The following is a 27,933-nucleotide window of genomic DNA, read 5'->3' as shown; positions in this document are numbered from 1 at the left end:
CTTACAGAGGGAAAGACTTGGGCCTCTTAAGAAAACAGCTCTTCAGACAATGTGGCCTCTTAATGTAACTTGGTACTGTGCTGATAAATGCTTTTGGTCACGAGTATCTAAAGTTAGTATTCTATATCTTATCTAGATAAAAATGTCCTGGTTTGCAGAGGTATTTAGTACAGCCAGCTCTTGTGTATTGCAGTAAATAAACCTGGAAAACCTCATTGTGCTTCTGATTCTATCACTGGAGCCAGTGTGTGTGTGCATCTGAGAGCAGCGGGAACAAAGGATTAGCGCGTGTAGCACAATGCTGCTGTTGTACAGCCTGCTCTGTATGCTGTTACCTCCTGTTCCAGCATGGCTTGGCAGCAACAGGAGATTATAATCCAGTGGTTGCCATTTGGTGAATGTAAAATGAGTTGCTGATTGTAGTTTTATTTGCAGTGCAAAATCGCCCTTGGCACTATAGATAGTGTTGGTCTTACTGGCCATTTGGGTAGAGAAGCCAAAGGAGGAATAGATATGAAAACTGAACAATCATTTTTTTTTTCTCACAGTAACCTGTTCTGTAACCTGTTCATTTTAAGAGTGTGAGGCAAGCTTGTGTTTCTGCTTCTACTGCTGGTCAAGCTACTCAGACTGTATCTATTCCATTAGATCTCTCACTCCAGTCTCTTTTATGATCTCTGATTTCACTATGTGTTTTAAAAACCTGGTTTCATTTACAGTCAGAGATGACTTAATTGAGCCTGCCTGTGAATATGTCACATGATGCCTTAATGGTGTACACAGAGTACAGTAAACATCTGAGGACTGATTGCTGCTAGGAAAAAAACTAACCCAAGGTAGCTTTAAAAATCACACTTAAGAGTACCATTGTTTTTGAATACCATAATGACATATTGTCTACTGTCTGAGGTTCCTCCACAGAGCCTCCTGTTGTGGGACAAATATTTATTTCTTCTGTATGAATTAAACATATGATAGCTATTTCATGTACCACTTATAAGTTATTAATTCTTCATGAGAGACTATCTGGGATTTACAACAAAGTGTGCTGCTAAGCCTGCCAGTTTTCAGCTTCAAAAATCATGGATGAGTGCTGCCCTTCCCTTTAAGTGAAGTCTGACTGTACCCCAAGGAATAAGCAAAAAGTGGTGCACTGAATGTGTAATTGTCCTATAGATCTATTTGATAATAAACTAGATGTTACTGAAGTGCTAATTCAGTAAGGTACTTAATTATAGACATAAGCTTATCCATCTGAGTAAGGTCATGGAGTCAATGAGGGCCACTCATGTTCTTAAAGGTATATGTGGTTTGGGGCCAGAGTATGTAACATCTCTCCTTTCATCCATATTTTGGATAAATTTCTAAATACTTTCCAATACACTCTGCTTTCCAATTTCCATTGCTATGTTGGTTCATGTTGTTATGATCTTGCTTTTATCCTGAATCAAACCAAACTGCTTTTCAAATCAAACTATATATAGGGTCTGTAGTAGCTACTTCTGTGAGGAAACTTTTTGATAGCATACAACAATTCCTTGCAGCAGCTATAATGATAGGAAGCTGGGAGTTTAATTTCTAGTTGAAACAGCAGGAAAGATTTAGTTAGGCAATATATAATTATACAAACTGGGACGAACACTTGCCTTCCCATCTCTTTCCTAATCTTAGGAGATCAATACTAAAATTGCAGAATGAAAGTTTGAAAGCTATGTAATTAGCCTATAAATCTACAGGATTGCTTGCAATGTTTGTTATAGTGACTCCTGTCTTTATTTTCACTTCAGAAATCTCCAAGTCCCAGAATGACATGGCTGACAGATGTCTCCTAACCACAGATTATGGGCAGAATGTGGAAAGAAGGAAGCAAAGAAGGAGCCAGTCTGACACTGCCATCAACATTACAAGCAGGGTATCCATATTATTATACACAGTCTGTAACCATAAGGGCTATTTCAGGAATGGAACATATTTGTAAGAATAATGACTTACACAGTGGAATTTTACTTGTATTATATGAGCAGGGCTTAGCTGATGTTCACTGACTGTGACTAGAACTCTTATTCTTCACAAGGTCTTTGACTGAGTCTGCACACTTGGTTTCAGCCCAGAACTGAAACGTGAGACTGAGATTTTACAAAGAACCCCACAGAGTGAGGAAGAGGATGGGTCATTTTGCTCTCAGGCACTCACAGGTTCTTGAGGCTGATTGATGTCTGCTCTGTGACTGCTGGGCTGCAGGGAGGTGCTCTGTCTCTTGTCCTTCTCCTGCTCCTGTTGCTACTGAATAGGACCAAACTATGGCCATCCAAAAGCCATCGTGATACTTTCCAAGCACTTTTTAATTTGGCAAGGAGAAAATGTTGACTGCTGTTAGTTGCTGGGCAACTTCCCTTTTCTTTTTGCTTTGGTTACAGTCTCTAGCTTTCAGTATTTTCTTGAGAAGTTTGAGAAAAATCCAGTCATCAGTTTTTCCACAAATTGTGCGGGGCTGAAGATGATGTCACAGATCTGCTTTAAAGTTACACTGACTGTTTTGTTTTGTACACTTTCACCTCTCAAATAACTGAACTTTGTCCATGCTCAATTTTCCACATAGTGGGTACTTGCTGAATTGCCTTATTCTTCATCTGAATGAGGTAAATGTGGTCTGCTAAGTGCCTGAATTAGATGCAGAGGAAAGCTTTTGCTTTGGGCCAGACCTCATGGCAAATATTACTCACAGCTCCCTTGGTGCACTCTGTGCACTTTGCTCTGAAGCGTTAGGTGGTGATAACTGGAAGAGACAGGATGTCAGAACGCATGGACTCGTGGTTTGAATTGGTCCAGCAAGGTCTTTGAACTCTGCAAACTTAGTTCTGGTATTTTTGTATGCAACTGTATTATAAATAAAATTGGTAACAGTTATTAACTACCTGAGTGCTGCTTCCATTGCGGCAAACCACATTTCAATATTACTTTCTCTATTCCACTGGCAGAACACCCCTCTTAATGCACCAAAAACATTGGAGTTGGAGATAATATGAATATTAGCTATGCTTCATTGCATGCTGATCACGCACAGCCTGCCATGTTTAAAAGATGGGTATAGATTCTCTGGCTTGGGAAATCTGTTAGTAGGAGATTCCAGATTATTTGTGTGGGGTTTTAATTGCCCATTTAAAGATCAAGGACTTAATTTATGTCCACCCTCTGCATTACAGATTTTGAAAGACAGGTTTCAATGTTGTTTGTCTGTCAGAGCTCTATTTCTCTGAGTCAGAGAGCTTTTGTTTCATTCAAACCAGTTAGAATATATTTAAGCTAGAATTTTAGTTTTGCTGGAGTTACTGTTGTCTTTTTTTCTTGTGAATGTCATCTTTGCCATTTAGGTTTCTTAATATTGATGGAAATTTTACTTGTCTGCCTCTGCACTTGAGAGCTTTCTGTATCTTTACTGTGATTTTAAAAATTATTAATCTCCGTCAATGCCAGTATCGCATTTTTCTTCAATTTATTTTTTGTTTTCCATCTTTATTTTCATTAAATAAGGGTAGATGTTTTCATCCTTACTTGAACTATGACTTAAGCTTAGGGACAGAACCTGATTTAAATTACACTTGCAAACCAACTAATTACTCAAATTTGTAACAAAATATGATGTAGAAATCTTACTTGTTCTGATTTCCACCCCAGAAAGAACTTTCATTTTTGGAGAATGAGTTGAAACAGGTGTCATGTGGTGGTTTGGTTTTGTTTTGTTTGTTCCCCTAGAAAGTGTGCATTTTTCTCTTAGGAATGACTGGGAAGTATTAACTGTAACTCTGCCATTTTGAATGTGCAGAGCACAAGACTGGGACACCCCTTCAGTCTCAAGGGTCAAGCATCAAGCAAGATGCAAGTTTGCCAAATCTGTGGTATGCTTTGAGCTTGATTCCCTCAAATTGAAGTTGAAAGATATTATATTTAACTTCAGGAATAGTGAATAAACAATCCAATGGCAAGAACTACCAGCCAGTGTAAAACCTGGGTTTAGAAAGTTAATCGAATAGTGTTTTCTAGGGGCTCTCACCATCAGAATTTCTAAGTTCGTTAAAGTTCATATGCCTGCCTCACTGGGGGAATGAGCAGCATGTGCAAGCTCTGGGGGCTGGTTGTGGTGCATGAGCAGCTGTGGATAACACTTCCCATGACAGCAGATTCAGGCTGCTGCCCACATTAGAGCTGGGCTACGTGGGACTCTTGCTTATGTCATCCAACTCTAAATTTTGCACTAGTAGTTATGCTGCCTCGTCAATCACTTATGTTCTATTTAACACAATAGAGAGTCTTTCTGATCCAAGTAGTAGTTAAAATTCAGTGTGTAGTAGGTTGTTTTGGGCAGCAAGTGATATTAGTGGTGTTTGAGGTTTTAATAAAGCAGAACAAAGTTTCTCTACTGAGAAATACAAAGTTTTGGTTTTGTTTGGGGTTTTTTTGGAGACTGTATTCTGAGTGTATTTTCTGTCTGTTTTGTTCTCACAAGGGAACTTAATGAATTCTTACATCTATTCTTAAGGTAGGGCAGTTATTACACATAACAATTTCTGTGTGTTATAGTAACAGTGTACTGGTTTGGATTTTGCACATCCTGTTTTTTCAGAAGTAATCTCAATATATTATCTCCTCTGTTGTCCTTGTTCTTTACTGCTTTCTGCTGATGGTGCAGGAGGGGTTCCCAGGTCTATTAAATATATATTATCTGTTTCTTCAATGCAAATATGTCCCAATCCTTTTGTTGATTTGTTCATATTCTTTCTAGTCTTTCAGGTAATCCCTGTTATACAGGTTTTTTTTCTTGGAAGAAATTATTTTCTTACATCTTAACCCTGTAATATTTCCTACCTCACTCTTTTCCTACCCACTGAACTGTGAACATACTTTTCATAGATTGTATTACTCAGAGGTAGTGGTGTGCCAGAATGAGCTAAAATCTATTTTCAGCATATTTCTAGCCATGTGTATTAGTCTTTTGGCACTTCATTCTATTAACTGTTCTTATTGGTAACAGAGGTGGTTGAAGGTAGATCTCGGGGAGTTTTGCTACCATATATCTTAATTTTCCAAAATTATCAGGGTTTTCATGGGAAGATTGGAAAGGTGAATGGTCATAGTCAAAGCAAAGTCAAGAACAACTCAGAAATTTAAACTTTCTATAATCAAAGCTAAATAAGAACATAAGAACTTGTGAGTCTGTTTCTATTTTTAAGTCTCTTTCAACGTATGTTCTTTCTTGCATACGTGTAATGCATATTGCAAAATACTTTTTTTAAAATTTCCTGGAGGCAAGATTTGTTTGTTTGTTTTTCTTGCAAAATTACTGTTTCGTTAAAGGCTAATTAGTATTAGGCCTTTTATTAGTATATTGCTACTTTGGTGTGTTATTAGTAGACTGCTGTTAGTAATTGCTATGGTAGCGATCCTTAGATTAGGTGATGGTATGTTGATTTTTAGAAAATTATTAATATAATGAATGTACTGCTAGCTGAGATGAGAGATTTGTAAATCAACACTGAAGTTATTACATTGTCTTTGAAAATGCACCACCTGCATGACATTGATCAGAGTGAATTATAGATATTTACTGGTGGTTTGTTTGTTTGGTTGGTTTTTTTCTTTCCTGATAGCATTCCTAAACAAATCGGGGCATTTTTCTTAAATTAAAAAAAATTACTTGCTGAATTTCTTACAGATGAAAAGTACACCCAGTCTTCAACAGCTCATTGCCGGTGCCCAAAATGATAATGATATTCTGACCAAAAGGAACTGCAAGGAGGAAGAAGACATAATAACCAGTCCCACAAGTGATGCAGTTTTCTGTGATGGTGGAAAACATGTAAGTTGAAGGGTGAAGCAAAACAGAATAGGTGCCTGACAGGGACAGATATAAAAGCTAAGACCTTGTGCAAAATGTAGGTGTAGTTTGGCTTACATTACAAAATGAAGGAAGAATTTTACTTGAATTTGTATCTGATGAAAGACTGGCTACCTTTGACATGGTCCTCACAGTAACATTGTGCAAATTTTTTGCAGTATAAGCCAAATCAAATTAGTAATGGATAACTGATAGATGGATATACCCATTAATAACGAATAATTGATAGATCATCTTCCTCTGAATTTTGCAAATGCAACTAACATTCTTCCCATTTTATATTAGGGTTGGTATTGTAAACATGGTTCTTTCAACCTAGCAGCTCGCTTTTTCTCTTAAAACTTCATTTAATTGAGGAGTTTTGTTATTCTGCAAGAACTGTGGTAATGGAAATGTCAGTGGAAATTCAAATGTCAGAATGTCAGTGAATGAAGAGGAAGCTGACAGTGATGGAAACCCGGGAAGCAGTTCATAGGTTTAGGGAATGGCACTGAATCATTCTCTGATGGATGGCATTTTGAATACTGCAAATGAGAGAGAAGGAAGCCAGTTATAAATGCATTCAGCACATGCTTTAAAGTCTCTGTGATTAGCTGCGGAAGCTGATTTCTATGTATTAGTGATGAGATTAAGCAGGGTGAAGTGTCCAAAGAATCCATGACTGATATTGTAAAGAACGGAACTAAAATGACTTCTGGGGAATCAAAATTAAACCAGTCTGTTCACTTTGCAGAGGAGTTAAAACACACACAAGGACCCTGGTGCATTCTCAGAGTTTACTGCACTGTGGGGTCTGAGGTGTTAAACTGACAAATGGATGACAGTTTTGGATGCTATTTGTGATTCTGATGACAATAATTTGAACTGGTCTATAGACAGTCCAGGCTTAAAAGTGAAACATTTTCTACTATCTTATAAAGTGGAAGGTCAAGTTTCATTAAACTTCCTTTTGTGGGTAAGTGTTGGATGTTGACTACTGCTCCACGGAAATGTATCTTCCAAAATACCAGGTGACATTGCTTCCAGCCATGCCAGCAGGAGTGCGATACATGGAGTCATTGCTAAATCCCTGTTCACTGAACCAAAGGGATGAGTGATTTCTACATTGAATGTATGTAACTCCTGATCAGGTGGGAAACATATGTAGCGATATTCAGTCCAAACATCATAATCAGAACATATATCCAGCCTCTCTAAATAAATGAGAAGTTCTGTGTAATAAATGTGAGGGACTTTTGCAGAACTGTTTTTAGGACATATGAGCTAAGATAAAAATCTCTTTGCATTCCTTTGTCATGAAGGATTTTGGTGGAAAATAAGCATTTTTCTGGTCAGATGGATAAAAATATGTCAGTGAATGAGAGAAGAGCTGAACAAAACTGCAAGAGAGATTGATTACATTGCTACGTGTCTCGTGGAGGTGGCAAGGTTACATGCAACAAGTGTCAGGTCAAAACAGTCCTAACACTTCTTGTGACTTCCTCAGTAAGCACTCTGACTCTTCTTTTGTCAAGTTTCTATGTTACTTAGAGCTTGTAAGATAGAGGAGATAGCTTCTTTAATGAAGCTGTTGGTGTGAATTTTAAAATGACTATTTGGCAGGCTGTGCGAATGAATAAGAGCATCTGCAAAGAAGAGAGATATGATCTTAAACACTACTGTGCACTATCGGCTGCTGGGTTGTGCAATACAGAACTCCTCGGTTAACCAGTCCTGTGTGGGCTGGTGTTTATTTATGGAGGGGGGAGTGATCTAACACAGATATCTTAACGATCTAGGGCAATGCTGCTGTGAGATTAATCATAACAGCAGTTGTGTCTTCAGGATGTATGCTATGTAAAAAGTTTCTAGGGCTCACCTTGCAGAACATAATTCTAAATGAATGAAGACCAAACTGTTTTGATTGAGTTGATAATTTGTTACAGTGAAGGCTAGATAGCACCATAAAGTTACATGTAGTCTCTTCCTTCACTGCAGTTTGATGGCCTCTGTAAATGCTGTTCACAAATGTTGTTTCTATATGTGGCTGCACAGCATCCAAACCTTTGCCCCATAGGTAAAAGTAGATGAAAGGAGAACAAAGTGGCTGAGGTGAGCTAGGAAACACCTTTTTTATGCACCAACATAGGACAACTGGATGTCTTCCTATTTTAATTTTTCCTGAACAGTCTGCTGCAGTATGGAGCATGTCATTTTTACATGGAACTGGGGGATCTTGTAGAATATTTACTGGGTATGCGAGGCCACTTTTTTTTGCTTTAATACGTGATAGAACCTAACGCCCCAATAGTGTTCCATGCTATGACCTGTGTATTGAAAACAGTCTACTTCGATGTTTTGTATGTTCTTAGATTTCAGAGGTTTTTTTCACTCTCTTCCTTTCAGACACTCTAGCCCGTTTTTCTCCTGGGAAGCCACATAGCAGTTTTATGTGGAGACAATTTCTAGATCTGTAAGTTATCTAAGAAAGCATTTTCTTAGCCTAGAGATCTTACTGAAGACAAAAAGGCAAAGCAGTAGAATTGCAATTACAGTCATAATTTTCAGAGCTGTTATGGAAGCAACAGAATGTTTTATACAGGTTACCTGAAATATTTGTGATTTGCAGTAGCTCCACCAGCTTGTCCATAAAGATACTGACCTTTGAGGGAAATAAATGTTTCGTCCTGTTTGATCTGAAGCTACTTTTCTTAAATGTTTGTCTTTTCTTAGGGGAGTCTGTATAGCCTTAACAGCACTTGCACTGAGTCTGGCAATTTTGGCAAAGCTAATGTCACGGGAGAAATAGAGTTTGCCATAAGATACGTCTTCAAAGCTTGCATCTTAGAAATTTGCATCAAGGGATGCAGGAACCTGGCTTATGGAGAAGAGAAGAAGAAAAAGTGTAACCCGTAAGTATTTTGTACAGAAGAAGAAAAAAATAAGGAAAATACTCCATTTTAAAGATACTTACATATGTTGTTGTTGAAATTGATTGATATATGATAGTATGACATATTAGCACTTTCAGAACATCCAACATATATACCAGCCCTTTTTACATCTACACACTGCAAGACAAATAGGTTTCATGCCAGCACTTACTCCATTCTGACCATTTTCTGCTAGTAACCGTCTCTTTCCCTGTGTGTGACCAGCCAGGGAAACCATTTGTGTTGCTCCTGAGTGCCTTGGGATCTCGAGAATAGCTATTCAGATTTTAGCTCTTAAGTTGTGCCTGCAAAATTAATACATAAGTGGCTAAAACATGAGATGTCATGTTCCTAATTAATCTACTGACTCGCTGTGGGTCACTGGGTGATTGCTATGCTACTGTGCTTCCATCTTCTGTAATAAGAATAGGCATTTCAGATACTGCAGCACATTTGAAAATCTAAAGCTGTTTAATAATTATGTATTATTGTAGGAGGAAGAAACACCACCTTCTGTGGATAAAATACGCCACAGAAATTTTTGGCTGGATAGTTAAGACTAGGTGATTTGTCTGTTTATTACTAAACGATCCCCTCTGACCATGCAGCAATCATTCATAGAAAATCACCAGGTAGAATACCTAACTACTGGTTCTCGCTCCTCCTGTCACACCGTGTTCAGGCACTTGAGTGACCACATTGGAATTACGGAGTTGCAATCACCTTTGCCCAGAGGGAAGATTGCTCATGCGTATCTTGCAGAGGATGTTCATAAAGATGAGTTTAGTGATGCAAGGAGCCTTGCTGGAACAGGGCACTTTGGGGGCACTTCAAAAGTGCGTTAATGTTCTTTAAGCCCCCTGGTAATTCAGCCAGGCAAAGAGTTGCAGGAAGCCTGAAAGGCAATGTGGGAAGTGCTGTGTGGTGAACATTATGTTCTCTACTGGTATATATTTATATATTTCTGTTGGTTTCCAAGCCAACAGAAAAAGTGCAGTCAGTGTACTCACGTGACACACTTGCTGAAAAGCAGACTGTTTAAAACCTCTGGAATTATTCAGCTTGTTGGCTGATTTGAGGTCTGATTGGCTACTTTTAAATTCAATTGATCTGGGGTGATAGAGCAAGGGGCTAAAGCTTCTAGTACCTGAATACTTTTAAACATAGTTTTACCTATGGATAAGTTTGGAAAGAATAGGGAAGATGTGTAAATTCTGCACTGATGGTATGAGATACAGCTGACTTTACCCAGTACGTTAATCAAGAGGCTCTTTTAAAATTGGTTTAAATCATAATATCCGAAATGTATTATACAAGTACAGTTTAAAAATATTTAGTATTATGTTAACAATCACTCTGTTCCCTGCCAAGCTGTGAGCAAGCACTGTCTATTGCTGCCACTCTTTAGTTTTGAAGCCATAAGACAAATACAGCCCATTGAACTCATGGTAAGGGGAATATTTAAATATTAAAGTTCACGTGGCCTACACATGAGAAACACTGGGTAAGAATCATTGGTGCTTGATATTGGCCTAACTCAGCTTCCAGAAATTTCTTTTGCTGATTTTCATTGAATGAATGTTAAGGCAATTTTGAGCACTTTAGAGAATCTCCCACTTTTATTTTAGTGGCTGTTATAATGATTAGCATTTGTAAGAGTTATCAATGATTATGTATTATTTTTATGATTATACCTTTTTTTGCTACATGGTACTTGATGTTGTAAAGATGAGATTTTCTTCATGAACAAGCAGCAATGATCCTAAAGTTGAGTGAATTTTTTTTTTTTTGAGCACATAATATACTGTGTGTTTTCATCATAAAGCTGCCACTACAACTGACAAGGTGACTTCCTTGGTCACTGTTTTGTTAGAGGCCAAGAATAAGAAAACAAAATATTCCTATTCAGATCCTAATCCTTTTCCCAATTAGAACAGGATTGAAACACATTAGCTGAATGATATACAGGTATCCTTCTAGTCTGTCTGCTTATATTGAGAAAGGATATAAATCACAATTTGCCATTTTATTGCTTGGAAAACTACAAAATCAATAAAATTGTTTAAGAATTAAGAAGAAAAATATCCTCTCATATAATTGTTTTTTTCCTTCTTAGTTTGATTGCCGCGCCCCGCACCCCCCCCCGCCCCCCCGGCCCCGCTTCTATTCACTTTCCGCATGTCCTTCTCTCTGTCTACAAGGTATGTTAAAGTTTATTTACTTCCTGATAAATCTCCTCGGAGTAAGCGGAAGACAGCTATCAAAAAGAGCACAGTGGATCCAGACTTCGATGAGACTTTGAAGGTACTATTTGCAATTGCGTTCTGCTAAATGAGCTTTTCTATGGGAACATCTCCTTTTGTAATGTGCAATCCTGCAAGTTCAGAATCATCCTGATGGCATAAATCTAGGAGTCACTGACAACTATAATTTAAAAAATTGGGTTTTTCAGTCCAAACAAGAGAAAATGCTTTTGGAGTTAGAATGGTAAATTGCAAACCATCAGAAGAGTCTGCCTTTGTCCATGAAAACACAATGAATTCCAGTGTTGTTCTGAGTTGTGACAAAAGCAAAGCATCTTTCACAGATGCTTTTTTTTTTTTTTGTATGTTCAGGAACGGGGTGTGTTGCAGAGCAGTTAGTATTTTACACAAGTATCCCTTTCGGCTGATGTACCCTTTGTCGGTGCCACTGGGAGCGTCTCTGCAGTTAGCTGAATACTGACTGAATTCCACCACCTCTAAAACATCATCTGCTTCCTTTTCACCATGCAACTGATGTCAGGCCATCTCTTTGTAGTGTCTTATTTCAAACATTGATAATCCCACCACAGAACAGTAGTTATGATTTTAATTCCTTAATGCCTTGCAATATTGCTTCTTGCATCCTTGCAAGAACTGTGTGTAGAAAATAGGAGCCATTTTTCTCACTTCACAGACAATGAAACGTGAAGCTGAAGCTGAGTGCTGTTGGCTGGGAGAGTTTGGGTTAGTTTGGTTGTTCTCAGCTTCAGTTTTGTACACAGATCACTACAAATCCAATATTTTATGTTTATCAGCGAGCTGCAATAGCACATAAGATGATGAGTTATTCGCTAACATATTGTCTTGGAAGAGAAATGAACCAAAGTTAATGGAGGGACAAACTCGTGTTGTTGCTCCTTGAACTACACAAAAGTTTCAGTGTCATCCCATCTCTTGGTCTGTACGAATATCAAGAATTCGTAGTGAGTGAAACAGGCAAAAGGTTTGAGAAGACCATTGCTAAAATTCTATTAACAACAACAAAGTTTGTAATGTATGTAATTCTCATATATCCAAAAATCTGTATATAGTGTTTAAGCTGGGAAAAAAAACCAGCCTGAAGTTAGAATAATTGGTCCTAATTTTGTAGTCCTTTTTCAATGCCAGAGTCATGCAAAACTTATAAAGGGGAGTGCGCACCATGCCTGAGCTGACTGCATGAACACTAAAAGTAATTTAGTTAGAAATATTTTAAATTAGTTTAATTATTAGTTCATCCAAAGTAGCAGAAATGACCAAAGGAGCATAGTGCTAGGGCAGGTCAACTACATCATGATACTGCAATCCAACTCAGTTGGGTTCAGCTGCAAGTTGAGACACCTGCACTGAGGTAGCTGCATGTGTGAGAGGTGTGTGAGCGCTCTTGGGAATCACTGGGGGTGATTCATGGTGGTTTTCTCCAGAGCCTACACCCAGCTTGTGTTTCAGCAGCCTAAATGTGTGCCCTCATCCATGGCATCACCTCCATTTTTCAGTCCAAGTGGGTGCAGGTCCCCTCTAGGCTGGGTATCACATTTACCAGTCTCATGTGGGTATATTAGGCACCCAATACTCTCTCAAAGGGCTTTAACTATGTTTTGGGAGTGGATCAGGGCTTTAATTAGCAGTCAGCTGAGATACTTCCTTGTCCCTACTGACTGCAGTGAGCAGATGTCCACTAACCAGAATTGAAGTTTTAGCACCTTCATTAGGTGTCTTGATCTTGAACTGACCTCCAGAGCAGCCAAATTCTGCGGGGAGTGTAATATAAAAATATAAAATACAATTAATAATAATAATAACAATAATAACCCCCCCCCCCCAAAAAAAACCCCAACGAACCAAAAAGCAAAATGGTCCAGAATTATTTAAAGTTCTGAATCAATTATCCAAATCTTTAGCAAGGCAGGCCAAGGTATTCCTGGAATGTTGTTTCATCTTTGGATGAGCATTATTTAGTGTTTAAGTAGTGGGTAATATGCAAATATGCAAATCACAAAGCACCTTCAGACAACATGGTTCTGTCTGTGTCCAGATGCCTTCAGCCCCTTCAGCCATGCCATGTCTGTGCTTCCTTTGAGGAGGCTGTGATCATGGACCTGCATTCATCCTGTGTGTTGTTTTGTAAGTGCTGTTTATCTTTCTAGTACAAGATTGAATACTCACAGCTGGGAAGTCGGCAGCTTCAGATCTCTGTGTGGCATGCAGGAGCACTCAAATACAGGGTGTTTTTGGGGGAAGTGGTGATTCCACTGGCAACATGGAATTTCGAAGATAACTCGATGCAGTTGTTCAACTGGTACCAGCTCAAACCCAAGGTGATTCTTAGTTTTTGTGCTTAGCTGTATCTCAACAGAAGGATGTATTAATCATAATAGTGAAACCTATAAAAAAGATCACCCTTCTGAGGTCATTGAGGGAAAAATGTGGTCAATCCAGTCCACTAGTAAGACGTTGCAAATGTAAACAAGCTGTGAGAATGATGTGGAATACAATGATTGCAGTAATGCAGATTTCCGTATGTCCCTTTCTTCAGCTTGAAAAGCCTGAAGATGATCTTATCCAGTACAGTGGAGAACTCCTCGTGTCTGCAAGACTGTCAGTACCAGCCCAGTATAAAAATGTCCAGTTTGAAGGTATATAACGTTTTAGCACACATGAACCGCTTGGCTAGGAAAGAATTGAGATCGGTGAAGGACTGACAATGTGTCTGTATAATATTCCTTTATGGGGTTTATAACAGCTACTGAAATGGTGGTTTGTGGTGCATTGTATTTCAATTTAATTAAAATCCAGACATTTGCCAAGTTCATATTTTTGTTCCTTTTAATGCAAACAAAAGCTGCACATTATAATGGCAGCAGTATGATGCATCCAGCTGTTTGGCAACCTCGTGCCTGTCATGTTGCCAGTAAACCTTATTCTGCAGGTGATGCAGCAGTTTTACTGCCCAAGGTAGAGATTGCCAATTTAGGGGAAAAGTGGAAGGGAAATGGCTGCAAGGGTACCAGACCAGCACCTTTGGCTTCCTCCAGTGGTTTAATTTTAGAAAGAGTGTTTCAGTTGGACGATATTACATTCCAAATGTACAGTCAGGATTCAGTTTTTGGTTATGAAAGACTTGTGAGGTACATTAAATATTGCTGTGGCGTGTCAGAGCAAGTCCCTGCTGGTGGGATAAAATACACACTTTGGGAGGGAGGGACAGTACAACCTCATTTTCCTTACCTCCCTAGATCATAGTGAGGTATATAAAGGTTCAGAGCTCTACTAATGCTCTCTATGTTGAGGTCCATAGCAACAGGTAGAGACCAATAGAATGATCTAATTAGCTGTTGGCTTAATTTTCTTCCCTTTTTGTTTCCAAATGACCCCAAAGTTCCCAGCTTGCTTTCTTCCATTTTTCCTCTCTGTGCCTGTCTGTGCACTGGGTCTCTGCTCTTAAAGAGCTGTAACTGAGGAGCGGTATCACACTGTGGGTTCGGCTGTTTCTCCTGCTTCTGACTTTCTTTCAGAGAAGTGCTCTGTGTTTACTTTTCACAAATACAACAGAAAGCTGTGTTTGGAATCAGAATCACAAAGCAACCTGCTACTCCTTGCTTTCTCTTTTCTTTTTTTTTTTTTTTTTTTTTTCGTAGGAATCACACACTGTACAAGCAGGTTAAAGTCTTTCAAGTGATCCTAACACAGCACTATGAGACCTTACCTCAGTAGTACTGCTTAGCCATGTTCCTACTTACTCATAGCAGCATCTTAAGCTATCAGCTGAACTAACTGGTTATTTCATATGAGAAATGCTCCTGTTTCAGGAAAAAAAGACCAAGGAGTTCCCAACTGCCAGCTTCAGGTTATGATATTTGGGGCAAAGAACTTGCCCATGTTGAGATCTACTGGAATGCCAAACTCATTTGTTAAAGGGTATGTATGAAACACAACATTTCAACAGAAAATGTCCCTCACTTTCTGTACAAAAGTATGTATTAACATGTTTTCATCAGAAGACTGGCATGTGAAAGTGGCATTGTCCACATTCTTAGTCAAACTTCCTTGTAGTGGTGACATTTGAGTGTCTGCACAACAGCAGCACTCAGCAGGGCAGTGATGGGTCCCACTTGCTCTTTGAGTCCTGAATGGCACTTTGGAACTTATTGATATCACTTAAAATAGTAAACTCTAGATTTTTAATATCTGCTTTCAGATATTAGGATAGGGAAAAAAAAAAAAAAGGAAGTGCAAATCAAGAGGGTATTTTCATTCCTATTTTCAGTTATGCCTTTGCAGAATTGAATATAGCTTTGGATACATTAAAAAGGAAACTTTTATCCCCTTCATTCTAGACATTTTAAAAGAGGAGGGACTGAATTTTTCTTCAGTGCACTGATAGTTTGTATGTGGGATCATTTTACTTTCTTACTGTCAGATGTCATTGGAAGTATGATACTGAGGTACACTTAACATCTCATAAAGCCATTCCATCTGCTGTGGCACATCTGTTCAGTGAAATGGGTGAGCATTTTATCTACTGAAAGGCAGGTTTGGGGCAGTATGGGATAACAGAATGGGGAGTAAAGACTCCCTCAGCAGTCAGTGACAGCAGAGGAAAAGCAAACCAGAAGAGTTTACTTATACCTACATTGAAGGCAGACAGCAAAAAGAGCAAGCCCCAAGATAAACACACTAGCACCATGTTCTGCCTTGCACTTGAGCTGAACTTTTTTGCTGTTCAAGGCAAACCAAAGCGCCTTAGTTGATTACTAGGAATTACTAGGCCCTAGGATTACTAGGAAAATGTTCCATTTTCTGGTTGAGAAATCAGTAACCTCACTGAACTCTCATTGTTTTGGAGAAGTTGTCTTATCCTTCCAGACCAAGTGGAGGTAAAGCGCAAGTCTCCTGTCCTGAAGAAAGAAGCCTGTCCCCAGTGGAAATACTTGTTTGTCTTTGATGGTGTTACTGCAGCTCAGCTACAGCAATCATGTCTACACTTGACTGTCTGGGACCAGTCAGCCTTCAGCTCAAGCGATCAGTTCCTAGGAGGAGCCAAGCTTGGTGCAAGTAAGTTATTTATCACTAAAAATTGAAGGTAATTTGGGAAAAAGTTCATTTACTTTACATTCTAAATAATAACATTTATACTGTGCTATTTATTACCTGCTGTTATGTGCCTACACGTACAGGCCCAGCCCGTGTCTTAAGCAACTTGCGATCTTGGGCTTTGATCCTGCGAGGACTGATGCACATGTTTTAGTTCAGGTCTGTGCAGAAGCTCAAGGTTGTCACTGAGAACTTCCAGGAAAGTCATTTGGTAGCATGGTAACTTCTAGGGTCAGAGTGTGGCCATGCAAACGACAGGCACAGAAAAGCTGGGTGGACTCAACTCATCTAGAACTCTTTCTAATTTAAGAATTGTTCCTTGAGCTGTTTTCTACAGCTAGGCTAATTTTAAACACTATCTCATCAAAAGGATGCACAAGATCTAATGATCTAGTAAACTCCAACCTTGCTTATATTTGTGATTATTTTACATCCACGAATCAATCAATGGGAGAGAAAGTAAGTAAAACTTGCTCAGAAACGGCTATTGCGTGTCTGAGTTTTGGGCCCCGTTTTAACATAAGAGGGACCCCCCCACCTTTCACAAGGCTGAGAAATTTCTGAGAAACCCTCTGCTCATTGAATGGGCCTGGTTTAACTGGTAGTTGAGCAGGGAAATGCTGTAGCTTGAAAGCTGCCTAACTGAGTCTCTCACCCCTGTCTTCCCAGAGCGTAAGTGTTTTGGTTTCAGTGTTTGAGACGAAAGGCTCAAAAAGACTGAGGCTCAGTCACTTCATTATGGTATCAATGTGCACTTTGGAGGAGTATTATCACTAGGAATAACTTGGTGCTGTGCAGGCTTCCTCAGGAGCTGCTTTTGATTGTCCTTCCCAGCATTTTCTTTTTTGCTAGAGCAGAGACTACCTGCTTCTGAGTGAAGAAAACTATCCCAGCCCTAAGCCTAGTAAAGTGTTACAGTCACTGGAGATTAACTGAAGCAGGAGGCTTCGTGCCATGCTGTTATATTTAGTGTGCACGCTTGCTCCTCTGCTTTTGGTCATACAACCAAAAACTTTCTTTGCTGCAGGCTGAGAGTGATCTTAGTTTAACAAAGTGTAAATAACGCTTCAAAAGTATAACTATAATTTATTGCAATTAATCCCTTTGGAGCTACAGAACAGCTGAAATTGCTATAAAAATGGGAAAAGCAGGTTGGTTGTTTCCTAGTCGACTGGGCCAGAAGTTGGGTAAGGCCAAGTGAAAAGTAACTCGACCTTTCCTTTTTGCTTTTCTGCAGAGGAATCATTTGGCTCTACAGACCTTGTTTCTCAGTCTCTGCTCCAATGGCAGGAGATGCTCCACAGCCCGAACACGTGGATGGACTTTACGCTTGTACTGCATTCAAATAAGGAAAACTTTAAATGATGAGAGATCACTGCACGACAACTTTTCCTTCCCTGTGTGCGATATTTTAAACTCAAGTGGCACATACCTTTCAGGTCTGGGGAAAGGTGCACTGCAACAGTACCTGCTCCAGCTTTTGGGGAACAGACTTATACATTTCAAAGTGTGTGACATTGTGTAGGTTCTGTTTGTGAAAAGTTAAGGCTTTGTTACCTGTGTCTCTAGCTGGAGTTTAATGTATTGTTTCTTCAGGAGTGACCAACTCAGTTTGAAATGCTGACAAGGCAACAGTAGCCAGATAATATGCAGGGTTTTTTTTCCATTTCTGGGCACTGCAGAGCAGTATTTAATTTAATCACAGACAGAAATACTACTTAGAGAAAATAACCATTACCTGAAGAAAGTTAACATGCTGTTGCTCTGATCATTTTTTTTATACATGTTCAGAGAGAATTAAAAACTAGCTTACCTTTAACTACTTGCTGCATGTGAGTGATGCTAACATGCCTGTGCTTCAGAGTTATCTACAGTGCCACTATTATTTCACGTTACCCTAAAAACCTCTGGCCACATGCCTTTCAAATGTGAGCTGTATCAGTGTGCTTAAAACCGGTTAAATGTGTAAATTCTTCCTCAGCAGGAGGAGTGAGGGACCCTTCCAGGTCAATGTGGCCTTTAAGGACTTAAGAGTTCAAGACAGAGATCCTTATGCTAAGCTCAGGAACTAAAAGAGCAGTAGCACACCTAATGCAAAATACACCCTGCACAAGAAACACTTGACTCCAAGTCCTTTGTTACTTTGCAGATCTTTTATTTAAATGTTTGCTGCTGCAAATTAAAAAAAAAACCAACACACAAGATTCAACTCAAGTATCAAGCAGCATAGATGTTGTAAATGGAAGAGAAGAGCTGACAACATAGTGTATCTCACTTTCTAACAGATTTTCAAGGAAAGGGGGAGATTAGTGGGGAAGGAATGGTCACAAAAATGCTCTCTGCTAGAGAGAATACAACTGTGATATAAACAAGCAGTCCCTTCATTTTTGGAGTCTGAAACTTTAAATCAAACATTTTAAAAAAATTAGAAAATTTGTTAGAAAAATAGGTGCAGTAAAATTGTATATATTGGATCATGTGTACATATAACAATTTTCATTAAGTAAAAAAAATGATCTTTACAAATAATGCTTTAGAGCAAATAATCAGCTGCACTGTATCAGACTACAGTGTTGTTTAGGCATTTTTACAGATGCAAGTCTTATTAAATCTGAAAAGTAACAAAATATACAGAACAAGACTATTTCCCTTTAAACTAGTATTGCAATCCATATATTGCATGTTTTGTGTATATATATATATATATATATATAAATACTACACTATAGCTGATCAGTAATGAAGCTGGAATGCAAACACAGTAGTGTATTAGATTCCAACAGAGTATTTGCCTAGTTGTTACATGAGGAGGGTGTTAGTGTCCCCGTGCCACACTTCTGAGCCATCACTGCAGAATTCCTCCAGGTGACAACAGTAACCAGAAAAAACCTAATTTCTACACAAAGTGGTTCTGAGGTGTTGTCAGTTCTTTTGTGTGTGGGGGTGGAGGGAAAACATGGGCATCTAGACCAAAGATGAAAAATAGGGTGTACAAGCTACTTGCAGATCTCCAGTTTGACAACCTCTCTTCTCAATTGTTGGACTTTACAATGTAACTAATAATACAAAGGCATATGGCACAAAATTCACCCACAGTTGCTTATTTTTAGACCAAGCTGAATCCAGCACCTGCACAGGACATGTACCTTCAGCTAGAAGCACGGCCTATTAAAATTTGTCTTGCTTAAAGAGAGATATGACATAAGGCCTTTTGGCACTAGGCAAAGGCATGAGCAAGGTACCAGGATCAGTGGTATGATGAGTTTTTAACTACACCAAATCTAATAGAAGGTATGGAATAAAAGGGAGATTCAAACACCTCTGGGTTTAGAGAGCATTTGTTAAATGTCATACAGTGACCCCTCCTCAGGAAAAACAAACAAAAAACAAAACAAGAACACAGCATTAAGATCTGCCTTTCCCACAGTTCTGCCTTCTTGTTATAAGCATCATTACATCGCCTCAAACTCATCAATTCTCTGCTTGGTGTTGCCTTGCCGGATCTGCCGCAGCGTCTTGTACTTGTCACGTCCCTGTCGCATGTTCTCCAAGTGGATAATATCATTGTGGGTCCTCTTATTTTCATCTCTAGCCTGGGCCAGCTCATCTGTCAGCGCCTGCAATACAAAGAATGTTAAATACAGATTATACAGGAGAAGCTTTCGGCTCACGACAGCAGTGTTCTTTGACGAGAGCTGATGGTTGTTAGACGACTGGCCCGATCAGTGATATGGATACAACATATGCTTTCCATAAACACTATGGGTGATGTAAGTAATCTCAAAGCCTGAGCAATGAGATTAATCCTTATATACCTCATATTTAATTCGAAGTGCCTATAGGAACTGTAAACAAAGAGAAACTATCATGCTTTGTGTGCTTAACCGAGTGGTTAAATGACCTATTTTCCAGGAATGATTGTTTCAATTACTCTGCCTCCTCCCAACATTGTCTTACCATCAGTTGCCTCTGCACACGTTCGTTCTTCTCCGCTTCCGTAATGCGTTTCTCCTCGTTGCGGTCGTTCCTGATCCCCTCACTGGAGAACTCTGCGCTGTAGGCAGAGTACTCAGATCCTTCATCTTGCAAGTTATCATGGACATGGTAATTCACTGGCTCATAGACAGGCGGTGGGGGCGGAGGCGGAGCAGTCATTACCAGCTGTAGCTCCTCCTTTGTCTTTACCAGATCCTCCTGGGCTTCCTTGGCCTTTGAGAAAGAGTGAAAAAATATTTTCCTGCATTTCTTGCTTTGAACCAGCTTAATGAACACTTCAGTGCTTATCCTTCCCAGTTTTATCAATCTACTATGAAAAGCAAGAAAGAAGGAATTAAATCCCTGCAGCTGACATTACTCTGTTACAGTCTTACACAGAACATAATTTTTTTTTGCTACTGCTATCATCATCCACTGTGCAGTGTGCAGGGGATCTGAACAAAGAATATTCTTCCAGTAAAACACAGTCTAAGAAAAACAGTTCTGAGAGAAGCTGCAGTTGTCTTCATCCTGTTCTCCATCTGAAGAGCTGTAGGCTGTAAATACAGGTTCCAAAGAGCAAGAACCCAGCTTCCCAAGTTGGCATTTTTAATGCAGTTATGCACGAGGCAGTCAGCTCCCTGGCTGCTTCAGTGGTTCTGCCCACCCCTGCGGCCTGCAGCGCTGCTTACAGGGCACTGCGAGCACCAGGCACTCTGGGCCTTGCATGGCTTAGTTTTGGTTTTAGCGCATCAAATTACTCAACTCTCCTGACCTGGGCACCAGGAAGCCACTAACAACGGCACACGCTCCTCGAGACTGGGACCTGCAGTGCGGCTGCATTTGCAGTGCCTTCTCAACTGATGCAATGTTTTCAGACATTACATCATGGATGAAATGCATCATTTATATTTGCGCCTCTTGCCTTCCATGGCTCCAAGATAATGAGCACATTTTTAGGTCTTATAGAGGCTTCCATTTTGAATGGTGACTGAAGGCTTGTTGGAAGAAAGGTGTTCTGCAGGCATATTGCACACTCATTACAAGTCTGCCCTTCTCCGCGGGTGTACAGATATTTGTCTCCACATGTTCAGAGAAATCATACAATGCTACGCACCACGGTACGCTCTGCTCAAGTGTAGAATTGCAGAGTAACTTTAAAGCAAATACTCACCCTGATTTGCCACTCTTCAACCTCACTCTCTTTACGCCTCTTTGCCTCTTCAAGAAGTGCAATCTTGGCTGTATACTCTGCAAGCTCTGTAGCCTGTTGAATAAAAAAGCTGGAACTATAAGGACTCTTAAAAAAAGACCAAAAAACAAACAAAAAACCAAAAAAACCCCAAACACAACAACAAAACACTGCTGACTCAGAAAAGACCCAAGTGTTACACTCCATTGTAATAAAGACTGAATAGAAAATTAAGAACAAAAAGTAGGTTGCTCCTGACGGAAACTAGTGGCACAATGGTGCTATCACATGCCCTAGTACTTCACGGCACTATGTTTTTCCCGGGAGAACAAGGCTTTGCCTTACTCAAAGGGCACAGTAACAAGCCTGTATATCTGATCCTCAAAATGACTGATCTTACCAGCTGTTCCTGGCTCTTTATCTGGTCCATAGTTTGTCTCTCCAGCTCTTCCTTGGCCTGCAGAGCAGCCAAACGATCAGCTTCCAGGCGTTCTGCTTCCTGCTGGGCTCGTCTCCTTTCCTCCTCCAGCTGGATGGCTCTCTGGATCTGATCTGAGAGCTCTGGAAAAAGACACATCAATGCAGTTAGTCCACAAGCCTGGTCGAAGTGAAGTGTTAACTGCGGAAGTCACGACAAGCACTTGACTCCAGCCTGCAATATCCCTTCACTGTGCACCTCAGAGTAATTATTTGCATAATACATTAAGTAACTGAATTTAGAAGTAGTCAGGTGCACATTATAATGAAATCTTCTGCAAGGTGTTTGCACTGAAGTCTATAACACTGACATGATTCTGCTGCCCTTAATTGACAGCTTACTGCAAGGACCAGATGTTGCTGTCTCCAATGTGCTAATCTGTGCATTGAAACAGAAGCTTCTGTTTCACTGGAAAGATTTCTTCCCAAAGTACTATTTCTGTTAGGAGTGAAGTGCAAAGTTCTTGAGAGCGGAACTCTCGCTCACTGCTGGAAGAGACTACACAACTGAAACCCTCTTCAAAACAGAGGAAAAGAGTTTCTGCTTTTCAGTTCCCAAATACAATACAATCAGTAGATTCTATGCTACTTTCATGCCTTAGATGATCTCAGCAGTGCATGCTTGTGTCTGTATTTATCTACATAGGCAGATACTAGCACACCTTGCCAAGAGATCCCAGTGTCATCAGATTTAGGGTAGGTGTAGGCAGGGACACATATAACCCTTCTGTGGAGCACAATACACATGGTCTTGTCAGTCAGCACAAGTATTTTACCTTTCTCTGCTTTCTGAGTCTTCACCTCATATTCTTGTAGCCTCACCAGCAGCTCTTCCTTCTCCCTCAACATTTGCTCTTTCTCCCTCTCAATTGTCTCCCTCTTCTTCTTTTCATTTTCTAGTTGTTCCCTGTTAGAAACAGATTTCATGCTTGAAACTCACTTCCAGACCAAAGCTACAGCCAGGAAAGCTGGCTGGGCATCTCTCCAAGCAGTTCAATGGAAGCGACTGCCACAAAACAAATACATATAGTTTGTTCCTTCATCATTTTTGCTCAGTTTTGGATATCCCCATTTCATAAAAACATTTGTATTTTTGTTGCCCACCACAGAAATTTAGAACACCAACTAGCTAATAGATGCAGAGAGAGAAAACCAGGACTCTGTACCGCACAGCAGAGGAGATTTAATTTTGTTACTTCTGTCATAAGGAAAGTCGAGGGGGTGTAAAAACAAGAGCGCTGAGGGAATGAAGACAAACAAGCCACAAATACAGGAGAAAAAGCAACATGATTTCTTGAATCATAAGCAACCTGCAGCCAGTGGTAGAAGTCCAATGGAATTGCTAATCCTTTTTCCTTGCCTGTAAGAGGTCTCCCAGTCCCCCCTTCTCTCTTTGCAGGATACACACATGCTCCCTGTGAAGGTCCCTCCCTTAAACCCAACCATCCCATGGTCTAACACATGAATCAGGTCCTAAAACTCAAGAACCAGGAGAACCCCTCTGTAGCTGTGCACCACCACACAGGAGCCTGCTGCATCTCTGCTTGCACACTTCTCTTGCAACTCTGAAGAGCAGGCCACACAGTCACAGGCCAGAGCCAGAGGAGTAACACAATCCTGCGGCACTGTAAGCCAGAGCTCTGGGGCCACACACAGGGCCTTGTGAACGTGGGATGGCTCATACCTCACCTAAGCACAACCCACATTACCGGCTGCTGCCTGGCAGGTACCACTGCCTGCTGAACCCCGGCAGTTTGGTGTCATTTATCTCTACCACCCTGCCCCCGCTGCTCTCCATAGTCAAGCTCACCTTTCCAGTTTTTTCTGGTGCTTCTCCTCCCGGGCCTGGGCTTTCATCTGCTGCACCTCAATGGTGTCAGGCTTCCTGCGCCGCATATACAGTTCATGGTTGCCCATGCAGAGCTGCAGGATCCTCTTGTTAATTCTCAGACGAGGGGCGTAAAATACAAAGTCCTAGAAGAGAGACACGGCACAGTCAGTTTTTCAAGCAGGCTTTCTCTTCTCCCAGCTAGCTGCAGACAGATCATCTTGCCAAAGGCCATTTAAATGTAGCAGCGGAGACTGCCAACATCATCTGAAGCCAAAACAATTGTTATTTATATCATCCATTTCAAGTCTACATAGAATTGACAAGTTACTCTGCTTATTTTCTCTAAAAGATGCTTTTTCTAGAAGTCTCAAATATTTCCATTTAAAGAAAACTCTGGAGTTTGGAAACGTTGCAGAAGATTCTGGGTTGGCAGACAACCATCTCGGCAACTCACAGACCGCTGGTATTGAGTAATTAGTTTTTAAGTTTGCATAGGTTTGTGACTGAAAGATAAAGCATGAAACTAAAAATGTATTGCAGACTATTAAAGTAACTTTGTAAAATTGCTTGAGCTATTTGAATCAATATTTGAGGCACCATCTGTGTTTTTTCAGAGAAAGAGAAGAAATCCCCACCCATGCAGAAATACCTTCCAATATCATTCTTTCATCTCCATGGCATTTCCTAGTTGAGTTGGCCTAGGCTGTTACAAAAGCATCAAATGAAAACTATTTTATTTTCAACCACCAAATATACCGGTTATTTTGAACACTGGGTTGCAGGCAGTAACAAAACACAAGGTATTCCAAAATTTCTGGTTCTGCAAAAAGAACATCCCCAAATTTCTTGTTATTTGTCTTATAACCAAGGTTTTACAGAAACTACACACTGTGCTGGATCTTCTAGAAGTCAGCCTGCTAAGAAAGGGATACAGAGGGCCAAGTTCATTACCTGACAATTTTTCTGAGTCCACAACCACACATATGTTTACAATGCAATCCGAACTTACACAGTGAAAAAACTCTGCGTCTTTGTGCCTTTTTTGTGTACTATGTGGAAAGTGATATGGGCAGTGGCCAAGCTGCCACGTTACCACCATAAACCAGTACCCATTCCTCAGCACAACCCTCTGTGGAGTGCCTCGCTGTTAGCAAGAGGTGGAACTGAGAAGGGCGCACAGAAGCCCTACACTTTTGCACGGCAGCAGCGATCATGTTTTTAACTGCCTGAGCTCAGAAGCACAAGTTGTCGCTATCTCTGAAGAAAACTAGAAGTCATAGTAGAAGCAATGAGAAGCGCTCCAAGTACTATTAAGATGAACACGAATATGCTGACAAAGACTCATTTTCTTCAGTGCACTTTCATAATTCGCATTCTGAACTGCAAGAGACGCAGTCAGCGCAGTGTGTCGTGCTCTCCTACCAAGTCCTGCCAGAGCCATTCTGAGTTGCGCAGGTCCGGCACTGCCAGCTGTACCTTCAGCTATTCAGCCAGCCTCCTACTTCTGACAAGTGATTTTTAAAACAAACAGTTCGGGTACATTATGATGACCAGGTCCTATCTTGAGGCAATGTTCACCTATGTGGAAGTAAATACTGAGGGCACGGACAGTGCACTCGCCTTTGTCATTTAAGGCCATGACCAAGGGACAAAACATTCACATAAGAACATAAAAGAATCGCCTCCCTTTCTTCATCCCCAGCTGCCCCCTTGTTTCATAGAACTGGGAGCATCACAGCTTGATACCTGAAAGAAAACGAGCTGAAGATGTTGGAGTATGTGGGCAGGCAGGCCTAAAAATTTAAAAAGCTTACTCTGGGCAAGGTTCCCCAGGACTCTACCCATGACATAAGTGTCCACTTAAACACCGACATGTAGAATCCTTCAAATTAAAGAGGAGCTTCCAACCCACATCTTGGGTGGACTCAGTATTTTGCTTTTGTTATAATACTTGCCTTTTAAAAAGGAGCCACAAGCATATGAAAAGGTCCAGACAACTTCCTGGATGCTCAGAATTAGTGTCCAGATAAATATTTCTTTTAGGCCTGGCTTTAAACATAATACCATCCAGAGGGAAAAGGACAACTGAGGCAGAGGGAGGAAACGTAACTGAGTTTTTCAGTGTTAACGCCTTTCTGTATCAGCCTCTTGCAAGTCTCCCATTTCAAACTCAGTCAGATTTACTGTTGGGGAGTGGATGGGAAGCTGTGATCCATAAACAGGACATTAATAACTTTGTAATGTGTACAACATGTCCAAGGGGCTTTTCTATTGAGAAGAGCATGCCTGACCAACCAGCTTTCTACATCTGAGGAATTTTGCTGCTTTTCACTAATGGCATCACAAAAAGAAGCTCCTCTCTCCCTACACTCCAGGATGATAATCTGGAGGGAAGTCCTGCAACACACCATGAGTATCCTTTAAACCACTGGGAGGATCTTTTTCTGTTAAAGAGATTTATAAACCACTACTCTTTGCCAAAATCAAACTGCTCATTATTTCTGAGGGCTGGACTTACCCACCAAGGCCAAGTACTGGGGTGGGAGAGGAGAAGGAAGCCTTTCTTAACTATTCCAATAGTTTCACAAGACTGACAAATGAGATCCACCTATACCAGTTATTCCACCTTTATGTTCTCAACGGGTCAAAGTAAGTTGCTAATTCTTCACTAAAATAAATCTGAAAACATGTTTGTAAGTATTGAGAAGCAACATCCACATTTCAGTTTGCCACAGAAATCATATCCTTGCCATTTACGCTGGTATTCAAGAAGGTCAATGAACACCATGGTCCTTAACTGGCTTTTGCTCTTTCAGTGACATGGAAGCGAGCAGTGAGTATTAAGATGTGAAGCCGCATGTATCTATGTGGTTTTGCAGCAGCATTTGAATGACTTTTGTGATTTTTTTTTTTTTTAAATGAACAACAACAACAAAGTTACCCCTCAGCCTCCATGCACTGAAAGACATGGGGAGAGGACTAGTCTCAGTCTGTAGCTACACAGAAGACTCACAGAACTAGCAAAGAATCTCAGATTTAAGGATAAGGTTACCCAGAAAAAAAGGACTCTGCTGTTGTAAAATCCTTGTCTTTCTCTATGTTAGATACCAACATAAGCCCTTTATTTATGCTGCACAGGAAACCAGACAGCTCTAAATACACCCTAAATATTAATACTAAGGCTCATTTTGCATCTAGAAATCTGTAGCTTTCTCCTCTCCAAAGACTACTTTGAGATTAAACAGTATTAGTTGTTCATATGCAGCATCCAGGAATCCATTCTAGATATACTTACAGGTGCCTTCTTGTCAATAGGCTTTATGACAAACTTCTTGTCATTGAATGAGATGTTTCTGATTTCACTCCAGGGGAACCCAATCTTTGGAGTCAGTCTGGAAAGAAGAGAAATTTTTAAGAGATGCTGCAATGAACATTTTTTTCCCCACATTGCTTCTAACACACAGACTCTGTGGGATGCAACACTTCACATGGCTCTCCCAACAAAGAGAAGACAGCAGTTGAACCAAAACCCCACAGGGAGTAAATGGAGAAAGATGTCAAGTCACCTCTCTCACAGTCTCTTCTCATTGTGACCAGCCACCCTGCTGACCTCTGGCTCTGCAATAGGGATGGTTTCCACCAAAGCCACACACTCAGCTTTACCAAACACCTGCCTTGAGTTCGTTTCTTTGAAATCATGGCCTAAAACCCGCAGCGTGCAGACTTCAGGCGTATGTGCTGTGCTTCCAGGAGGCTTCTTGTACATCATGGGAGGCATAAGCCAAAGTAACTCAGCTGTTCCCCACACCTTCCGCACTCCCAGAGAACTCTATCCTGCTGCGTTACAGCCAGCCCAGTCAGCTCCGTGCTGCCTTCACCACTGAAGTGCTGGGCAGGCATGAACACAGTTGGGAGAAGCAGATTTCTTGTCTTTTGTTTTCTCCCACAGATTAGAGGCAAGGCTGGCAACAAAGAGCCCTGTTCTTTCCTTCCATGCAAACTGCTCTTTCAGCCCATCCCACTGGTCAAGAAGCAGAACTTTATATGTTGGTCGTGCAAGGAGCCGTGCCACATGGCTCTCTCCTACTGGAAAGCAGCCCTATGAAGCCAAGGGCGAGAGTCAGACTCCCCGCTCCTCCTCGCTGCCGAGGAGTTCAGGTCTGCTGCTTTGGCTAAAATTACTTCTTTAAGCTTCACTAATCACCTGAGATTTTCCTCTGCTTTAATTTCTCTGGACTCTTGCATATAAAAAGCATCAAGTTATTCATGAGATCAAA

The 27,933-nt window shown here is 40.4% G+C and overlaps 2 protein-coding genes across 3 annotated transcripts in view; one reads left to right on the top strand and one right to left on the bottom strand.

Annotated features, from left to right (window-relative positions):
* Positions 1-24,126, top strand: part of SYTL3 (synaptotagmin like 3) — a 36,333-nt gene extending 12,207 nt beyond the window's left edge. Inside the window, exons 7-16 of the mRNA XM_065630454.1 lie at positions 1,788-1,912; positions 5,711-5,854; positions 8,606-8,784; positions 11,007-11,109; positions 13,235-13,405; positions 13,624-13,723; positions 14,897-15,005; positions 15,937-16,142; positions 17,419-17,526; positions 24,044-24,126. Of these exons, the coding sequence (XP_065486526.1) occupies positions 1,788-1,912; positions 5,711-5,854; positions 8,606-8,784; positions 11,007-11,109; positions 13,235-13,405; positions 13,624-13,723; positions 14,897-15,005; positions 15,937-16,142; positions 17,419-17,526; positions 24,044-24,126 (1,328 nt within the window). The remainder of the gene's footprint in view (positions 1-1,787; positions 1,913-5,710; positions 5,855-8,605; positions 8,785-11,006; positions 11,110-13,234; positions 13,406-13,623; positions 13,724-14,896; positions 15,006-15,936; positions 16,143-17,418; positions 17,527-24,043) is intronic.
* The window catches only part of EZR (ezrin), a 38,311-nt gene continuing 28,737 nt past the window's right edge, over positions 18,360-27,933 (bottom strand). For both annotated transcript variants that reach the window (XM_065630453.1, XM_065630452.1), the window contains exons 8-14: positions 26,952-27,048; positions 23,636-23,799; positions 22,602-22,732; positions 21,749-21,909; positions 21,331-21,423; positions 20,139-20,390; positions 18,360-19,798 (exon numbers count right to left, since the gene is read on the bottom strand). In XM_065630453.1, the coding sequence (XP_065486525.1) occupies positions 19,634-19,798; positions 20,139-20,390; positions 21,331-21,423; positions 21,749-21,909; positions 22,602-22,732; positions 23,636-23,799; positions 26,952-27,048 (1,063 nt within the window). In that variant the 3' untranslated portion in view covers positions 18,360-19,633. The remainder of the gene's footprint in view (positions 19,799-20,138; positions 20,391-21,330; positions 21,424-21,748; positions 21,910-22,601; positions 22,733-23,635; positions 23,800-26,951; positions 27,049-27,933) is intronic.

The sequence above is a fragment of the Caloenas nicobarica genome, chromosome 3, assembly GCF_036013445.1.
Source record: "Caloenas nicobarica isolate bCalNic1 chromosome 3, bCalNic1.hap1, whole genome shotgun sequence".
Classification (NCBI taxonomy): domain Eukaryota; kingdom Metazoa; phylum Chordata; class Aves; order Columbiformes; family Columbidae; genus Caloenas; species Caloenas nicobarica.
This window is presented reverse-complemented; position numbering and strand designations above follow the sequence as displayed.